At 38.7% G+C, this 16,861-nt stretch overlaps 1 protein-coding gene across 4 annotated transcripts in view; it reads left to right on the plus strand.

Annotated features, from left to right (window-relative positions):
• The window catches only part of LOC117307181 (cAMP-dependent protein kinase type II regulatory subunit-like), a 62,790-nt gene that overhangs the window by 15,166 nt on the left and 30,763 nt on the right, over nucleotides 1–16,861 (plus strand). For 3 of the 4 annotated variants that reach the window (XM_033791855.1, XM_033791852.1, XM_033791851.1), the window contains exons 2-4: nucleotides 10,050–10,085; nucleotides 14,499–14,554; nucleotides 15,406–15,489. In XM_033791855.1, coding sequence (XP_033647746.1) covers nucleotides 10,050–10,085; nucleotides 14,499–14,554; nucleotides 15,406–15,489 — 176 coding nt within the window. Of the gene's footprint in view, nucleotides 1–2,861; nucleotides 3,082–10,049; nucleotides 10,086–14,498; nucleotides 14,555–15,405; nucleotides 15,490–16,861 lie in introns of those variants that run through there. The other variant, XM_033791854.1, reaches the window with a different exon arrangement.

The following is a 16,861-nucleotide window of genomic DNA, read 5'->3' on the forward strand; positions in this document are numbered from 1 at the left end:
AAGTAAAAAGAAACAATAACCTAATCTTTAATGACCCACCATGGAATACAAAAACAGCTCAACATTTCCTTACCACGACTAAAATATCATTACAAAAATGGTGGAAAATAACAAAATTCTTTGTATTTGGCTATAATTTTGACTCTCAAATACGACTCTCCTCTTTACCACAGGTTGAATTCCTTGTTTTCAATAATGAATTTCTTTTTGGATTACCACTTACAAGCGTTAATTTTGCATCTCAGATACATTAACATAAGTCGTTGCGTTAACCGCTGCTAAAATATAAAGGCAGGATTCAAACTGCCTAACCACCAGGCTAGCTCAGTGGTCTAGTGGTACATATTTTTATTTGTTGCCCTCAATGTACTATACGTGTATGTTTAATGTGCATGCAACAATGATACATGGATAAAAATTTGACACAATGATACAAATTAACATAAATTATTTGACAATTATTTAGAACGCGTATAAAAACTTCCACAAAATTAAGGCAGTGAAAGTTTGTAGCCTAAAGATACATTCAAGTTATTTTAAAAAATCGTTAGAGTCTGGTATCATAAATATAATTCAACATTCCAAGACTAGAGCACACTTCTACACACATGGTGAATTTTTAAAGTATACTTCAACACACCGGTGTTGTCATGTATGGCCAGAGAAGGCCACACAACATGTTTCAATGTTTACTCTTTCTAATTCTACAAAGGTTTGATAGGCAATTTGTTTTTGGTTGGCCTCCTTCATAACAATGGGAACAACAATAACATTACCAACTCTCCCAAGCATTGATGATTTTATCTTATAGAACTACTGAGTGGATACTTTTCATGTAGTCAGCCTGTTTTACAAAGCATTGTTAAATGGCATAATTCACTCAACCACAGTTGGAGGAAAATGAGTGTAATTTGCATTAGGCGAAAATGATCATAAGTGACACTCCATGGTAATACACATTGTAGGTGTCTTCATTGTCCACACACTTGGATGAATTGTGAGTCAATAAGCTGCTTGCATGGTCTACTCCAAACTCAGAAAATGGAAATACAAATGTTTGACTTGTGTTTGATCTTTGCGTTAGTGATGTATTGTACACGAAGGCCCTTGCTTTGCTATGCTTTGTGTGGTCACTCAAGGCTTGGGAAATGCTAGCAGAGAGCATTGATAATTCAAGTACCTATGTGTACGTGGGTGTACTCAGTTGTATTAAAAAAAAGAAATTCAAAACTTTTATTATATACTTTTTTACTGCACTTCAAGACAATTTTTTAATTTAAAAATGCACAACTAAACATATTCTTACTTTCTTCTCTTTTTATATTTGACCACAACTTTTTTCTATTTTTTTTTGTATCTTAGACTTGGTAAAAACAATAAATCTAAAATGTACATTCATTGTACTGCCACACATGCTCAGTGAGGCTTCTGGCTTATACTGAAACTCATGGAATCGACTGTGCCCATCATCCAGATGGTGGATGGACTCTTGATTTCCACATGGTTCATAATCCTGAAATACCAATTCGTCTTCTTAATGATCAAATTTGACCCGCGAAGACTCTTGAATCATTCATTACATCTGGCAGGTTTTGAAGGGGTACTTGTATTGACGTAGTATCTGTTGCATTCAAGTAGTTTGTTAACTGGGAATTTTCCAACTCCTTTTCCACACCTAAATTGGAATGAGTGACGACAAATGTCGCAATTGAATGCAATCTCAGTTCCAAATTCTACTCCATAAATTAACCTTTGGATATTAGCACAACCTACAAAAAGAAGTCAAGTACATTTTATACACTAGAGTGTCTATCTAGGGCAGATTAAACTAATTGTCAATGCTACGGGAAGGGGTTAAATGTCAGAAAGAAAAAAAATGATCAGACAATAAAATTGTAACTGGATCATTTTATATTATACTATAGGGGACTTTACAAAAGCAAATCTCAAGAGAGGAGTTTGTACACCTACTTGATAGGAAATGCCCTGGGGAAAGCAACAACTACATATCATAAAACTCAAAACAAACAATCCGAATTTGCAGGGATAACAAAATGACCCTACTTGTTGCAAAAATGTAAATTCCCCAAGGAGAATTATCTAATCACAGAGTAACCCAGTGTTTGATTGAATTAGAGTGACACTGTAAAGGCACTGGACGCGTTTAGTAATTTGTCAAAGACAGGTACATGTATTCACAGTTCATAGTGTATCCAAACATGCATAAAATAACAAGTCTGTGAAAATTTGGGCTCAATTGGTCATTAAAGTTTCAAGAAAAAACACACTTGTTGAAAGAAAGAATACCCTTGTTGCACAAATTGCTGTACTTTCAGATGCCTAAATAAGGCTTCAGGCCTGAAGTGTTATAATATTTGAGTGAGAAATTGTCTCTTACACGAAAACTATGTTACTTCAGAGGAAGCCGTTTCTCACAATGTTTTATACCATCAACAGCTCTCCATTGCTCATTACCAAGTTTTTATGCTAACAATTGTTTTGAGTTATTACCAGTAGTCCTATGCCTTTAATCCATCCTCAAGAATCCTTGAAGGTCGCTGCAACCAAATGGGAAGCAACAAATTACCATAAGGGAGGAACTAGGCATCAGTCATGAAAGCTTTCCTCCCTGCTCCAAACTAGCTAAGTGTAATAGGAGTAAGAACAGAGGCACTTGTGTGCCAGGTCACTGTTTTTTGAGTTAAGCTAAAAGGAGGCTTCCTATAGCAACAGCTTTCAGTAGGCGTATACGAGTGCAGGTCTACGTAATACACAAACGACCTGATAAGGTTTTGAGATTATTAGTCTTTTCTGAACTCTGGAGTTGGCGGCTTTAATTACTACTAGCCTGTTCTGTACACTTGGTTTGTTTTGCACGGAGGGAGTGGATTGTGAACTGCAATCAGTGACTGTGTTTGTTGTGTGGAGACCTATACTGTACAAGCTTTGATTAACGTACTGGACTAAATGTATGTAGCATAGTGGCTTGTGTTTGCACTGGTTGGTTACTTCTTCTTATATATTGCTGGAATATGAGCCACTCTCATGAAGGGAGTGGTGGGTCGGCAGAATCTTCCCCCGGTAAGAATCATGTTGATTTGTATTTTATATTGTTACCATTTCTTTACGCACCCCCGGAACTTAAGAAAACACTTGTGATTTGTGAATTTATTTTAAAATTTGAAGGTTCAAGTTAGTGTGCGTTGAGGCTTCGTCACTGAAATAGTTGCTATTATTTAGCTCCATGTTTATACCCACACACATGTGGAATGTGTTACTGTACATGCACATGTAACACTCTTCAATCCTGTCAGTGGTGTTATTGTTCAGCATGAACTGGACTAAAAGCCCGGTTCATATTTCCTGCGAATGCGAAGTGAATTTTGACGTCACATAATATATAAGTGTTTTTGCAGCAAATTTTGCGCAGGAGTTAAGTTCAACTGTTGCAAATTATTTGTGATGCCAAAATTCGCATTGCATTCCTACGGAAGTAGGAACTGGCTTAACCCGTTTCTATGAACATTTAATTTCTGTATGAGATGACTGTACATGTATGTCGTTTCATGCCTGTGATACTCCATGCATTCTATTTCTACCTCCATGCTCCATGCATGGGGGCAACAGAGGCAATTGCCTCCATACCATAGTCACTGCCTTGGTGCCTTTTGAATTATTCCACAGTGAAATTTCACCGTGTAGTCATTTATTCTCAAGTCAAGTCAAGTCTCAAGTCATCTTTCTTGTTTTATAAGTCAAGTCACAGGTCATTTTCCCCAATCCAAGTCGAGTCGCAAGTCAGTGAAATTGACGATCGTTTCTGACTTGAGTCAAAGTCACAGACTGGAGTCAACAACATTAAAACTTTAGCTTGTCAAGATGGTCAATACCACTACATTACATGTACACCCCATCTCTGAAACACATTTAATCAGATGTATTTCAGAATTGAAACCTACATTGTTTTTGTATGGCACTGTCACGTGACCCCATTTTTTTATTCAGTGGATGGGCAGGATAAATATTGACATTATACACACTGACTTGATTAGCGCTGATGGATAGCGTCTTTTATGGCCCAGGGTAATCAGACAGCCTTTGATCAGGTTGATTTTATGTTGTTAGAGCATCTCCATAATTATTACAAGTAGTCTATGCACTCCAACAACTTGATGAATTCTTCAATTCAAGTTGACCATGATTGTTATACAGGGTTCTTCATAGAATTTTTTTTAAACTCTGGGCAGTGCATTCTAGACCCAAATTGTTGGATGTTTGGCCTCTAAGCACGCTGCGCTAAAATGACTGTCTTAAGACGGTTTTCTGTTTGATTGTGTTAGAATAGGGGTGGATTTCACAAAGAGTTACTTAGAGACTAGTCTTATCTGGAGGTAGGAGGAGTTACTTGTCCTAACTAAGTTTTTAAAACATGTATCTCCTAGGACTAATCTTAAACTAGGACTATAGCCCTAAATTGTTTGTGAAATTGGCAAAAGGAAAGATACATAGAGTCATAGATACACAACAAAAAGGATTCCCTTTGGAGTATTACGGTTTGGATAATATTGCACCCCAAAAAAAACATTTAAATATGAGAAATGATTCATGCATGATTTCTGATGATTGATGTTCATTCACAATGCTAAGGCCAGAAATGCAGTTAATACCCGCTGTCACCCTGATAAACGTGGATGGAGTGACAGTCTTAAAATAATGTGATTTGTTGGTGTTTGTTGTTTATCAGCAAGTGGAAACTGTATTCAGCTGAAACTTTCACGTAAGCTTATAATGTATTTTGTTAAATAATTATACAGGAAATGAGCATTAATACATTGAGAAAAAAAAACCTCAATCTATGACCCTTTACCTATTGACCCATTTCACCTGACGGTCATCATCAAAAAAATCTTGAATGCGCCATATTGGTGGGCAATTTCACTGTACGTTCTTATATGCAACTGTATGATGTGCGTTATGCAGTGAAAGTGCGCGTTTTAGGCGACGCTGCATTAATACACGTAAACCTAACTTGCCCACCAACATGGTGAGCGCGGATCAGTCGCCGCGTGTGATGCGCGTGCAAGGGGTCAATAAAAACAACAACTTCCTACCAAGCTTTTTATGAATTGCGTGTTTCATTTACACAAATATTGAATCAGAGCCCCCCTTCCCCTGAATCCGAAAACAATTCCTCTTTTGAAACATGACAGGAAAAAGATTGCCCTAATCCTATTATTGAAGTAGCACCTACACAATCATTGTTTTCCCATTTTGTTATCAATGTCCAGTACATTAAGTAGCTGATTGGTATCGCATTTTGTGGGAGCTAAACTCATGTATTATCAGAGATGTATGAGGGGGTTATCTTTTAAATCCTGGACAAGCTGGGACGAGAAGGCTCAGGATGCTTTCCTTTCGAACACCACCCACGCTTGATAATCATGTCTCAAGGCAATTAAAATACAGCTAGGACTTCATTACTGTAAACCCGCAAAAAGGTTAGGTTGAAATTTAGCATACAAAATTTGACAAGCATTCATTCATTTGAGTTTTAAAAATTCAGTATATTTGTCTGGAATGTTCAGTATTGCACGTGTTTATGTTTGTATTTCAAGTCTAAATTATTTTGGATTGTCCAGTCTGTTTCCTTAGTGTTTTATTCCTTGATATTTACTGTATCACAACACATATCCTTACTTATTAAAGTATTTCCAAGGAAATAGTATACACATAATGAATGTTTATGAGTGCAATGGTGCGAATATGTTCATGAGTTGAAAGATGGAATGTTCTATTAAACGAGGCGGAGCCGAGTTGTGAGTTGAAAGATGGAATGTTCTATTAAACGAGGCGGAGCCGAGTTGAATGGAACATTCCAGCTTTCAACGAATGAACATATCCGCACCATTGCACGAATGAAAAACATTCATTGTTTGTTTTATATAACATCCAAGTATATTTAGGATACAATGCGCTGCAGTGCAATTATTCAGCAGCCGCTGCCAGGACAATGACAGGGCAAAAAGACAGGGCAATTCTGTCACTGGGTTTCTTTTACGTGCATTGTGTCAAGAACAGGACTCGAACCCAGTCTCTGAAGTACCAGAGCTGAGTCCAGTGTGCTTGACCACTTGGCATGACAAGCCCCAGATACAACTTAAGGGTCATAGATTGGTAATTATTTCAAAACTTACTGACCATAAAACAATTCTTGATAAGAAGCACTGCAGCTGTTGATAGAAACCACTAATTTGAGAAAGGATTCCCTTCGAATTTGAAGTAATTTGGTTTGATAGTATTTGAATCTGAGAAACGATTCATGAATGAATCGTTTCTCAGATCTCTGACAGTTGTTGTCTGTTCGCTAAATGCTGCAGTCAGAGATGCAGTCGGTACCTGTTGCACCTCGCTAAACATACATGGATTTGACAGTCTTATGAAAGTCCTCAACTGTGTCTGTTTTTCTTCTGTTTTCTCAACAATAATAATAATGGCTTCTTATATAGTGCTCAGGTCCGTCACGCAGTGACGCTCATGGCGTTTCAACATTATTACCCCTGGTCACTGGGCCTTAAATCATTCTTTAAACCATCTCAGCTCCCTGGGGAGTATACAGCCTATGCTGCCAATATGTAGTGCATCAAAGCTAATCAATAACAAGAACAAACTCTGCCCTCACAGGGCACAGTAAAGTGTCTTGCTCAGAGACACAAGTGTCATGACCGGGATTCGAACTCACACTCTGCTGAACAGAATCACCAGAGCTTGAATTTGGTGCTCTTATCCGCTTGGCCACGACACCCCAAGTAGACACTGTAATCTGCTGGAACTTTGACATGTGACTTTTAAGTTTTACTGTCTTACTTGTTTGACCCTACATTTAAAAAAAGCTGTATTACTTACACACACATTGTAGATGTCTGTGTTCATGTAGCGTAATGTTTTCATGCCAAGTCACGAAAAAGCACTTGAAATGTTTCTAAATGGACTCTTGGTTTCTGTAGTGTTTCCTGCTTAGAAGAAAACAATAAAGAAGAAAAAGGGGTTGAAGCAGTCCCCTTCAATAGTGTTGTGGCAGGGAACAGCACATTTTGTTCCTATCAAATCTGATTGGGTATGTATCTCTAATTGCATTTGGCAACAATGTGTAGGCCTGTGCACGCTGAGCACGACTCTAAACCAAGGATAGCTCTTCATCAACCTCTTTGGGCGTGTGATTTCATACATAACATGTATATTAATATAATCATTGCTCAAATCCAACACTCGGCGTTCTGTATTTTTCCTACAAGGTATGCGGAGCTATGCTTTGAAGTTTGAGACCTTTTTTACAAAACGCCATGTTATATGTAACAAGTTGCTGTGGCGCAATATGCAGCCAATCAAACCCAGAAACAATGTTCTAATCAATGCATTTGCTTTTGAATAATGAGATAATTTTTGTATGAGAAGTCAAGCAGTTTAAATCCTGAAGACATTTGGTTGACCTGTTGTGACCTTTATCCTTCCTGTCCATCCTGGAGGTCACTTCTCAGTGATGGATAATAGGAAATGACAATGGGTCACCCCCCATCCCTTCTGAGACCTTTGGAGAAATTTTCAACCCTACATAGTGGAAACTTTGCTCCTTGGGCTACACAATAATACGAACAGGGCCCAACTTCATAGAGCCGCCTGTCACGGGACACTATTGGTAGTTACTCAAACTAATTGTTAGAATAAAAACTTACTTGGTTACAAGCAATGGGTAGGCGGTAGCAGCTGTTGATTGTAAAAAACATTGTGAGAACTGGCTCCCTCTGAAGTAACGTAGCTTTTGAGAAAGAAGTAATTTTTCACTCAAATATCAAAAGACTTCAGGCATTAAAGCCTTTTACATATCTGAAAGCACGCAAGTTAGTGCAACAATGGTGTATTTTCTGTCATTATTCTTTTTCAACTTCAATGACCAACTGAGTCCAAATTTTCACATATTTGTGATTTTATGCATGTTGTTATGTGACACTAAGTGAGAATACTGTTCATTAAACAAGCATTCATAAATACCTCGGACAGTTTCGCTATTCCTATTGGTGAAGAGCGCATCACGTGGGTGCATATAAACCTTTGTTTATGACCGGTAAAAAGTGTTGAAACATGGGCGTGACACGCGAGCTTGCACCTGTGCTTATAAGACAGTTTCTTCATTCCTATTGGTCACATTTGTGCCACATCACGCAATATGCGCGACGCCCACAGCATTCCCTTATAAGGAGTTGATTATAAGGAGTGTTGTGTTGAAAGAAATCAATGAACAATTATAACTTTTGCATTTATTTTACTTTTTGACCAAAAGTGTTGATGTTTATGACACATTGATTCCCTTAGTGACAATACCTAGCTGCCAGTATTGCTTCCAATTTAGTTCCCAATCAGATTCCGTCTTGTTGCTGTTCAAATGCAAACATCAATTTCAAATTTCCAAATGCTGGGCTGCTCCTAGAAAGAAAAAAAATCGCATTTTGAATAGACAAGAATAATATTATTAATCTGGCAGGTATGGCCCGGAGACATCAAATTTCACGTCGGATATTGTCGGCTGTGTAATATTAAAGCCGAAGGGGCGTCGAGTCGCTCATTCAGGAACAAATGATTCCATACTGCGATACAACGAAATGGAATACAATTAGAAACAGCTTCACCTGCACTTCTTCCCCAGTTCAAGAGCCTCCTGGCAAATGTCACAATTACCATATTAATGCCCAAAGTTTGGCCGTAACTACGGGCGTGTTTGTCATCGGAGACTTGGCTTTACTCTCCCGTGAGATAAAGCCAAATGACGAGGGATCGTCCCAAGTCATCAAAACAACCATAACATTTGCATTTTTTATAGCCGCTGCATTTATTTTCTCCGAATTGAGTCGTTGCAATGAGCCAGGCCACTTCTGTTCTCGCTTCTGTTTTTAAAATGTTGTTCTTCGATCCGTTGTGTCAGTGTTAGAAGAAAAGAAATGCATCGTCGGAAATCTCCAAGGCTGTTATAACATCATTCCATGTTTTCTGTCTCCTTGGGTACAGTGTGGCTAGACATACTGAGACCATTTCAGTCTATAGAGGATAGCTTCAGAAAGTCTTGTACACCCTGGGCATTTATATTCCTAGTGCTTCTGAACATAAAAAACAACACTGTTTAATGCTCGTTGCAGGCCTAGTTTATCAATATTCACGGAGGACCCGTAGCGAGTCACATTAACTTTATGACGTACATTGAAACTGCACAACTAGAGATTTTTCTTGAAATTCAGCCAGCCAATAAGAATTTGAGTCTGAAAGACCGGTCTGTCCAACGACTTTCAACAAGTAATGATGTTGAATTGTACTTCTTTAGAGAGTAAGATGGGAGAAATGCAGTCTTATGATTTTAAAACCGTCTGATAGATTTACCTTATGTCTCACTCGCAAGAAACCTTTACTCCTGTCGTGACGTTGTATCCCCGTGACTATGCATGTTACATCTCCACCAGCATATTCCTCAAACACCATTCAGCGAAAAAATATAGGACAAGTCTTCGATCGTACTTCCTCAGTCACCCGGATGATTTTCAATTGAGACTTTAAACTGAAAAGCAATATTATTGCTGACGTCTCTTGTTATTAACAATCTACCATCATCACTGCATGAAACACAGGATTTATTGATTGCAAAAACAAAAGGAATTAGATTATAAGGGAGTTGCGTCTCTCTCCGTAATTTGTTCAGTTTCAGGAGCTGTTCACGGCAATTGTTTACTACGAACTCTGAGCGTTAGAGCAAATAGTGTTTTTTTTTGCTCATTTCTTTCAGCTGAAAGCAATCTCCTGAGAACATTTGTCCTGATGTTATCAGAAGTACCTGTACTCCTTTGATTTCGTTTGACAAACTTTTTGAAAGGCTGCTTGATTGTATCATCGCCAACACTGGTTCATGTTCGCCACTAGAGGTTTGAGCTATGTATGGACTATGAAATCAAGTAGCTTCATGTAACTTTTACTAATGGCGGCTATTTCTTTTCCTGATTGTTTTCCTGCAGAGCTTCCAAGAAACAGATTTTCCAGAAGGAAGTCAGGTGAGTCTTGCGTTTCTTAATCTTAGCATCTTATTTGAATAAACAATTAAATAATTTTTTTTAAATTGGTGTCTTCGTCAATATTCTGATTGAGCTGCATGGTAGGGCTTGAAAGTTCATAGAGCTGCATAAACAAAAAAGTAGCTCAGCACAACAAAATTATTCCTACTAGAATAAGGTTACCAACCACAATACAATGTCTCATGTACAGTGTTGCCTGGTATCCTGCTCATTTCTGCTTTACAAGCAGTTATTCAGCAATTTTGTCTGCTGAAGCAGCCCTATGAATTTGGGCCCTGGCCTGAAGCATTTGGATTTGGTATCAAGTAGTTTTGGTAAACTTTTGGCCGGACAGACAATTATGGCAGTCTTGTATTTTGTAATTGAATATTAATAAGGGATTAAAAGGGTAGCGACGAGTTCTTTAACGGCCGTTTAAAACTGGCAGGGTCGTTGACGTGTGATAAAGGACCGTGTCCGAAAGCGAGGGCCTTTATCAGCGGCAACAATCCTGCAAGGTTTTAAACGGATGTTTAAGAACGATTCACTACTCTTTTATTCCCAGTTCGTAAATGCCCTTTTGTTAAAAAACGTTAAAGGCAGTGGACACTATTGTCAAAGATTAGCCTTCACAGTTGGTGTATCTCAACATATGCATAAAATAAAAAACCTGTGAAAATTTGAGCTCAATCGGTCATCGAACTTGCGAGATAATAATAAAAGAAAAATAACCCTTGCAACACGAATTTGTGTGCGTTTAGATGGTTGATTACGAGACTTCAAGTTCTCTCGAAATCAAACTCGTGGAAAATTACTTCTTTCTCGAAAACTATGGCACTTCAGAGGGAGCCGTTTCTCACAATGTTTTATACCACCAACCTCTCCCCATTACTCGTCACCAAGAAAGGTTTTATGCAAATAATTATTTTGAGTAATTACCAAAAGTGTCCACTGCCTTTAAAATAAAATACAATTAATGACACTTTCACAATTGAAAATTCGAGGTTTTAAGTATTTTTTTCAAAAACTTTGTGAAGAATCTGTTTGATGCGTGTGGGTTGTGTGTACGCGCGCGCGCTCAGAAATAGATTACGCAAGCTTAGAAATAGATAACGCAATGTACTATTAGCTATGAAATGCACGTTCCGCGTGATAATATTGTCGTATGCGCGCGCCAGACACGCGGAAGCCAGTCGGTTATAAACAGCTCCAGCTGGTCATTATCAACCGTTTAAACACCCTCACATGACACACTCTCCACCAATAGGAGCAGCGAAACTGTCCGGGGTATTTATGAATGAAGAATAATATAGGGCAGCTAGATGCAACGGTTTGATGCTTCTGACTGGCACTCCAGAATAAGATATTGACTTATAGGGAGACCGCCAACATAGGTCTGGATAGCTCAGTTGGTAGAGCTCCGGTACTTTAATCCGGAGGTCATTGGTTCATGTCCTGCTCCAGTAAATTTTTTCGTTGTTCAAACCGAAAACTAAGAATAATAATCTATCGAAGATTAATACCTCACTGTGTATACATACATCTTGACCAAAAGTAATATCTACATGTAGTTGGTAAGACACTGCTCTGGAATTGCAAAGGTCGTGGGTTCGAATCCCACCCGAGTAATAAGCCTGTGATTTTTTTCACAGAAATTGTGAAACACCAAGAACTCTTTATGCCTGAGTGAAGCCTTTCTCAGATTCAAATTTTGGGGTGAAAAATTACCCGTTTCTCCTTAAATACATTACTTCAAAGGGGGTTGTTTCTTTAAACGTTTTATAATATTAACAGCTCTCCAGCGCTCTTGACCAACATGTAAGTTTTTATGGTCCTTAATTTGTGGACTAATTACTATATAAACACACCAACTAACGAGCAAACAAGGAAGTTCAGGCTCAGGTTGAAAAGTTTGACAGCTAAAACATCAAGATCCCGAGACCCACTGAGTAAATATTCCAAGGGTTAAATTTCAATAACTTGATGGAGGTTGCTGAAGTAGTTTGTAGGAGAGACTTGCTCTTTAATCTCTTACACAATATAATCCCCTATGTATATTTGAAGGCTAAACACTCAAAACCTGGTAGGTCTTTTATAACGGTTGTTAAGTATGCCATCTACCTCCAGGAGTATACAGACTATTTAATCCAAAAAGACACCTGCATTGGTGCCTAACCCCCTCTCAACAACACGAACAAGAGGAGAACAAGAGGAAGCATTATGCAATAGATCAACACTTATAAAAGTTATAAAGGTGTTCCACAAGTACGTACTTGCACAATGCTTGAATTAATGCATTGGTACAGCATCAGCGGCGCAACAATTTAAAATAAAAACTAAATGGTATTGGGGAGCTTGATTTAAAGGTTTGAGCCAGGATTTGGTAAAAGGGTGTCAAAATTTGCTGCAAATTAAAAAAGTTGATGTATGCACAAACTGTTCACTTACAATATATGCCAGATAAAACAGGGTGTCCAAATTTAAAACAGAGTGTCCAAAAAGATGCCCAGACACCCCTCTGCTAACGCTAAGGAGCTTGAGTGTATAAGCTAAATACCAGGCCTGTATGGGCATGCGCAACAAGGCATTTTCTCCTTGGAGCATTTCAAGGGCACCTAGGAAATGAACAGGGGGAATGGAGGCAATCACCTCCGCTGCCCCCATGAAGTATCAGGCCTGAAATACGTGTAGCATTAGTGTACATGTTGAGGCAATAAGAAAAAATTTGTCAAGTCCGAAGTCATGCTAAGTCTCATGCTAAAATAACGGGACGTAATTGTGAGACCATTCCACATCAGGGACGTCCTACCCCATGCTGCTGCATTATCTGCAAACCATGCCATTAGAGTCTTTGACTGGCACCTGCCATCAATCATTAGTTATCGCCTGATCAAAGTGAATTTGTTATCAATTTTGTGGAACAGTGGGGCATACCCTTGAATTGGAACTCAATTTACTTTCCTGTGACCTTCAAAGAATATTACCAAAATGTGCGTGAATCTTAGTGTCTTTAAAACAAACAAAAAATAATTCCTTAAGAGCAACCTTCAGACAGAATCCCTGAAAAGAGCAATATAGGTGTTTCTTTTGGCCAATTCCCACCCCAAGGAAACACCTTCTACTATAACACGCACACAGACAAAAGCAGTCAATCCCGTTTAGCAACATTTATCGGCTTATCCCGTTGTCATCGAGACTGCCATTGTCCCACATTGACAAAGACATCAAAAGATGACTGGAGAAACCCTTCTTGGATGTTTATCTTTTGTTTGTTTATTGTCAAACATTCTGCACAAGGGAAGCATCTTGAAGGCTACTCCTCGACCCCCCTCCACCCCCCTCCCCCCTCTCTTCAGTCTCTCAATTCAAGCAGACTGCACACAGCAGGTGGCTTTAGTGTGTGTGTTGTTTAGAAGCCACACTTGGTGGACGTCTCAGGCAGTATACATCTATAGATTGGATATGCATGATGGCACACCGTTATTGATCCAGACCATTATAAAGGCGTCCTCGCCACTAAGGGAGATTGTAATACCTGTGTGGAGGTAACGTCGCCGGGACGAATCCCTGCTATTGATTTTTTTTTTTCTCCTTCCATGGATCCACCTCCTGGTTGATTATCGTCACTAGGAATGCCTTCTAGGCGGAATAGCCTTGATGTTTTATCCGTAGATATATTTACTCTTTACTAACAAGAAAAATCCTGCTTTTAAAACCTACAGTGATGTGTCTGGAGAGCCTACTTATAGGGTTTAATTATGATAGCGTTGAATTTTTTTCCACAAAAACTTTAAAGAAAAATGGATCTCATGCACTAAAATTGACCTAGGATCGTGTTTTTTTCTGGAGAAGCGAGCATTAGTCGTAATAAATATGTTTACCCATCAAGTTTCAGGGAAGTCTTTTTTATACACTGCTGTCGTGCCCTTTTGACCTTTTGGGTGCAATTTGAACTACACATCAGCAAATGCGGTTTGGGGTCTGCTCGTGGACTGTGAAGTCAAGGAATTGCCAGTTTTGTTTTGCACAAGATAGGGATAAACCGACAACATATGGGCATGTTGGTTGTATAATGTGATAGTGTCATTTCATCAATAAATAAAAAACAGTTTAAAGGCACTGGCACTGTTGGTAATAACTCAAAATAATTATTTAAAACATAAAAACTTACCCAGTAGCGAACAACGGAGAGCTGTTGATAGTAAAAAAAACATTGTAAGAAACGGCTCCTTCTAAAGTACTGTTTTTGAGAAGAGGTAATATCTCACTCAACTATTTGAGGTTAGGCCCTGGCCCGACTCTAAAATCACTGGCCTCCTCGTATAGTTCCAGACCCAGATAAATGTACACATTAATATTTAGTCCATTATAGATTTATCAATGTTTATGTAAACTTCCATTGTTCATTTGTAGTATGTGCTGAAAAGTACGACCCAGAAGCTGATGAAGAAGGGGAGAATGAGTCAAAGGTAATAATATTATTCTATTAACCTTTTATTTATTCTATTGCAGGGGTTTATAGACAGTGCGACTCTTGCGCATATTCAGATTGGTTTTGGTCAATATAGTGCTATTCTATTCCAAAAGGGAAATTTTAACGAAGTATGTAACAAGAGTGTGTAAGTGGAGGCAGGAAATTCCACTCTAACATATCAAGCTTGTTTCACAGGTTGGCAGCAAATCTGTGCTTGTGTGCATGCGTAACTATTTATTTTTTGCTTACACAGCTACCGCAAAGATTCGGTGCTTACCCGTAAACAAAGAAATGCACTGCTGATTTCCGCGTTAAGCAGAGTCCTGAAATTTGGCCCAGATGTGTAAACCCATTTAATTGTGGACAAGTCGTTAAATGGTTGTGGCAATGCATGCTCTCAAGTGTTTAAACTATTCTCGCATTTTTCTAGCTCCTGACTACTGCCCCGGTTAAATGGGTCTATACGCCTGTCTTATATTTATGCATGAGGTACGTCACAATGCTAACCCAAAACGTAGCTGTGGGCCCAGCCACTGGAAGTGGTAGGGGACGTGCGCCCATAGCCTCATTTTGGGTAAGAATTATGACGTCATACATAAATACTAAGAGAGGCGTATAATCACGAGTGCAGTAGTTTCATAGAGAACAGCATTCTCGCGAGAGTATAGTTGCGAGAGAGCCGTTACACTGTCACTACATGTAAGACAAAGATGTAACAACTTGTCCGAAAGGGTAGCAAAGTACGTGCCAATAAAACAATAATTGAGTTTTGCATGTCATGAACATTCATTTAAATTGCGAATGATAATTTAATACAGTAATTGTAATATGTTTTTGTGTACACAGATTGTCTTTCCCAAGTCTGACGAACAGAGAGCGCGGCTAGCAGCATCTGTGAAAAACATCCTCTTATTTAGGGCGTTAGAAAAGGTAATTAAAGTAAAACTGAAGGGGGAGAAACAGTGTTGAAAATAATTTCAAAATAATGACAGTTAAGTTCTCCCTTGAAAATTTGGTGCTCAGTGAAGGGGGTGTCTGGCCGGGCGGTTTAGAGCGTTGAATTCAAGCTCTGGTGGTTTAGTCATCAGGGTGTGAGTTTGAATCCCGGTGTATCCTTGAGCAAGATGTTGTACTATAATTGCCTCTCTTCACCCAGGGTATAAGTGGGTAGAGGTTGATATTGTGTATGATAAAGCCTTTGGAGCTACACAGTTGTCCGGGGCTGTATACCCGTCACTCAGGCAGCTGAGAAAGATTAAAGGAGTATTTATGGACGGTGCCATTTTCTTTTTGCATACATCACTTTTATTTCAAAGTCTTTTCACTGTTAATGTTTTCTTCTTGTAACACCCTTACCACGACTGTTTTGTAGCCTTGCTTGAGGCGAACTGGCTTTCATGACCTCCACCTGGCAGCAAATTCTGTCAAAGGCTTTACAAAAATACATCCCAATGCCAGTGTGTTTTAATTGGGGGGGAAAGAGTTGTCTGAAAAATTGTTCGCTTTTAAATACAAACAGTCTACCTACAAGCATGACGATACACACACAATCTTAAAAAAACACTTTAATAATGTTTGTGCGTCAGTTGTAGTTTCAATGAATAGTAAATTTGATATTCATCTAATCCTGACTAGAAAATTGGATAAAAAGCAATTTAAACAGTTTTTTGTGTGTGAGTAGGTAAAGGTCAATCATGATTTCTTATCATGATAAAAAGAGAGTGGTAGCTTTCAACAAAAGAAATTTGTTATTTCCTTTGCCATGTCCCTGTATTATTCATTTTTGTTTTTCTGCCCTTGATCCTTAACATTTGCATGGCTTTTTTTATTTTTTTATTTTTTTTTTTATACTTCTCGTCTCACTTCAAGGTATTCAAGCAAAACTTGGTTCACTAAAATCTTGACACTCGAAACAATAAATAACTTCTCTTGAATTAACATAACAATTAAAATTTATAAGGCACTATTCCATCAAAATCATAGCGCACTAGAAGGAAATTAACATGGGAAAAGGTGAGTCTTAAGGACTTTACAAAAGGCAGATAGAGTATTCTGACATGGGGGTCTTTGTTGCCTCCGTGAATTGAGATGAGCAGAGTATATACTGTTTGAAATGGCGAGACCAAACCCAGGCCTGTGTGCTTCATTTTAGAAAGGGCATTGGCACCAAGGCAGTTTCTCCTTGGTAAAGGGCAACCTATGAGGAAATAGTAAATTTCTACTGGAGCATTTGAAGGGCACCAAGCAACCAGGGGGCATGGAGACAGTTGCCTTGTGTTGCCTCCGTGAAGTATCGGGCCTG

This window comes from Asterias rubens, chromosome 2 (assembly GCF_902459465.1).
Source record: "Asterias rubens chromosome 2, eAstRub1.3, whole genome shotgun sequence".
Classification (NCBI taxonomy): Eukaryota; Metazoa; Echinodermata; class Asteroidea; order Forcipulatida; family Asteriidae; genus Asterias; species Asterias rubens.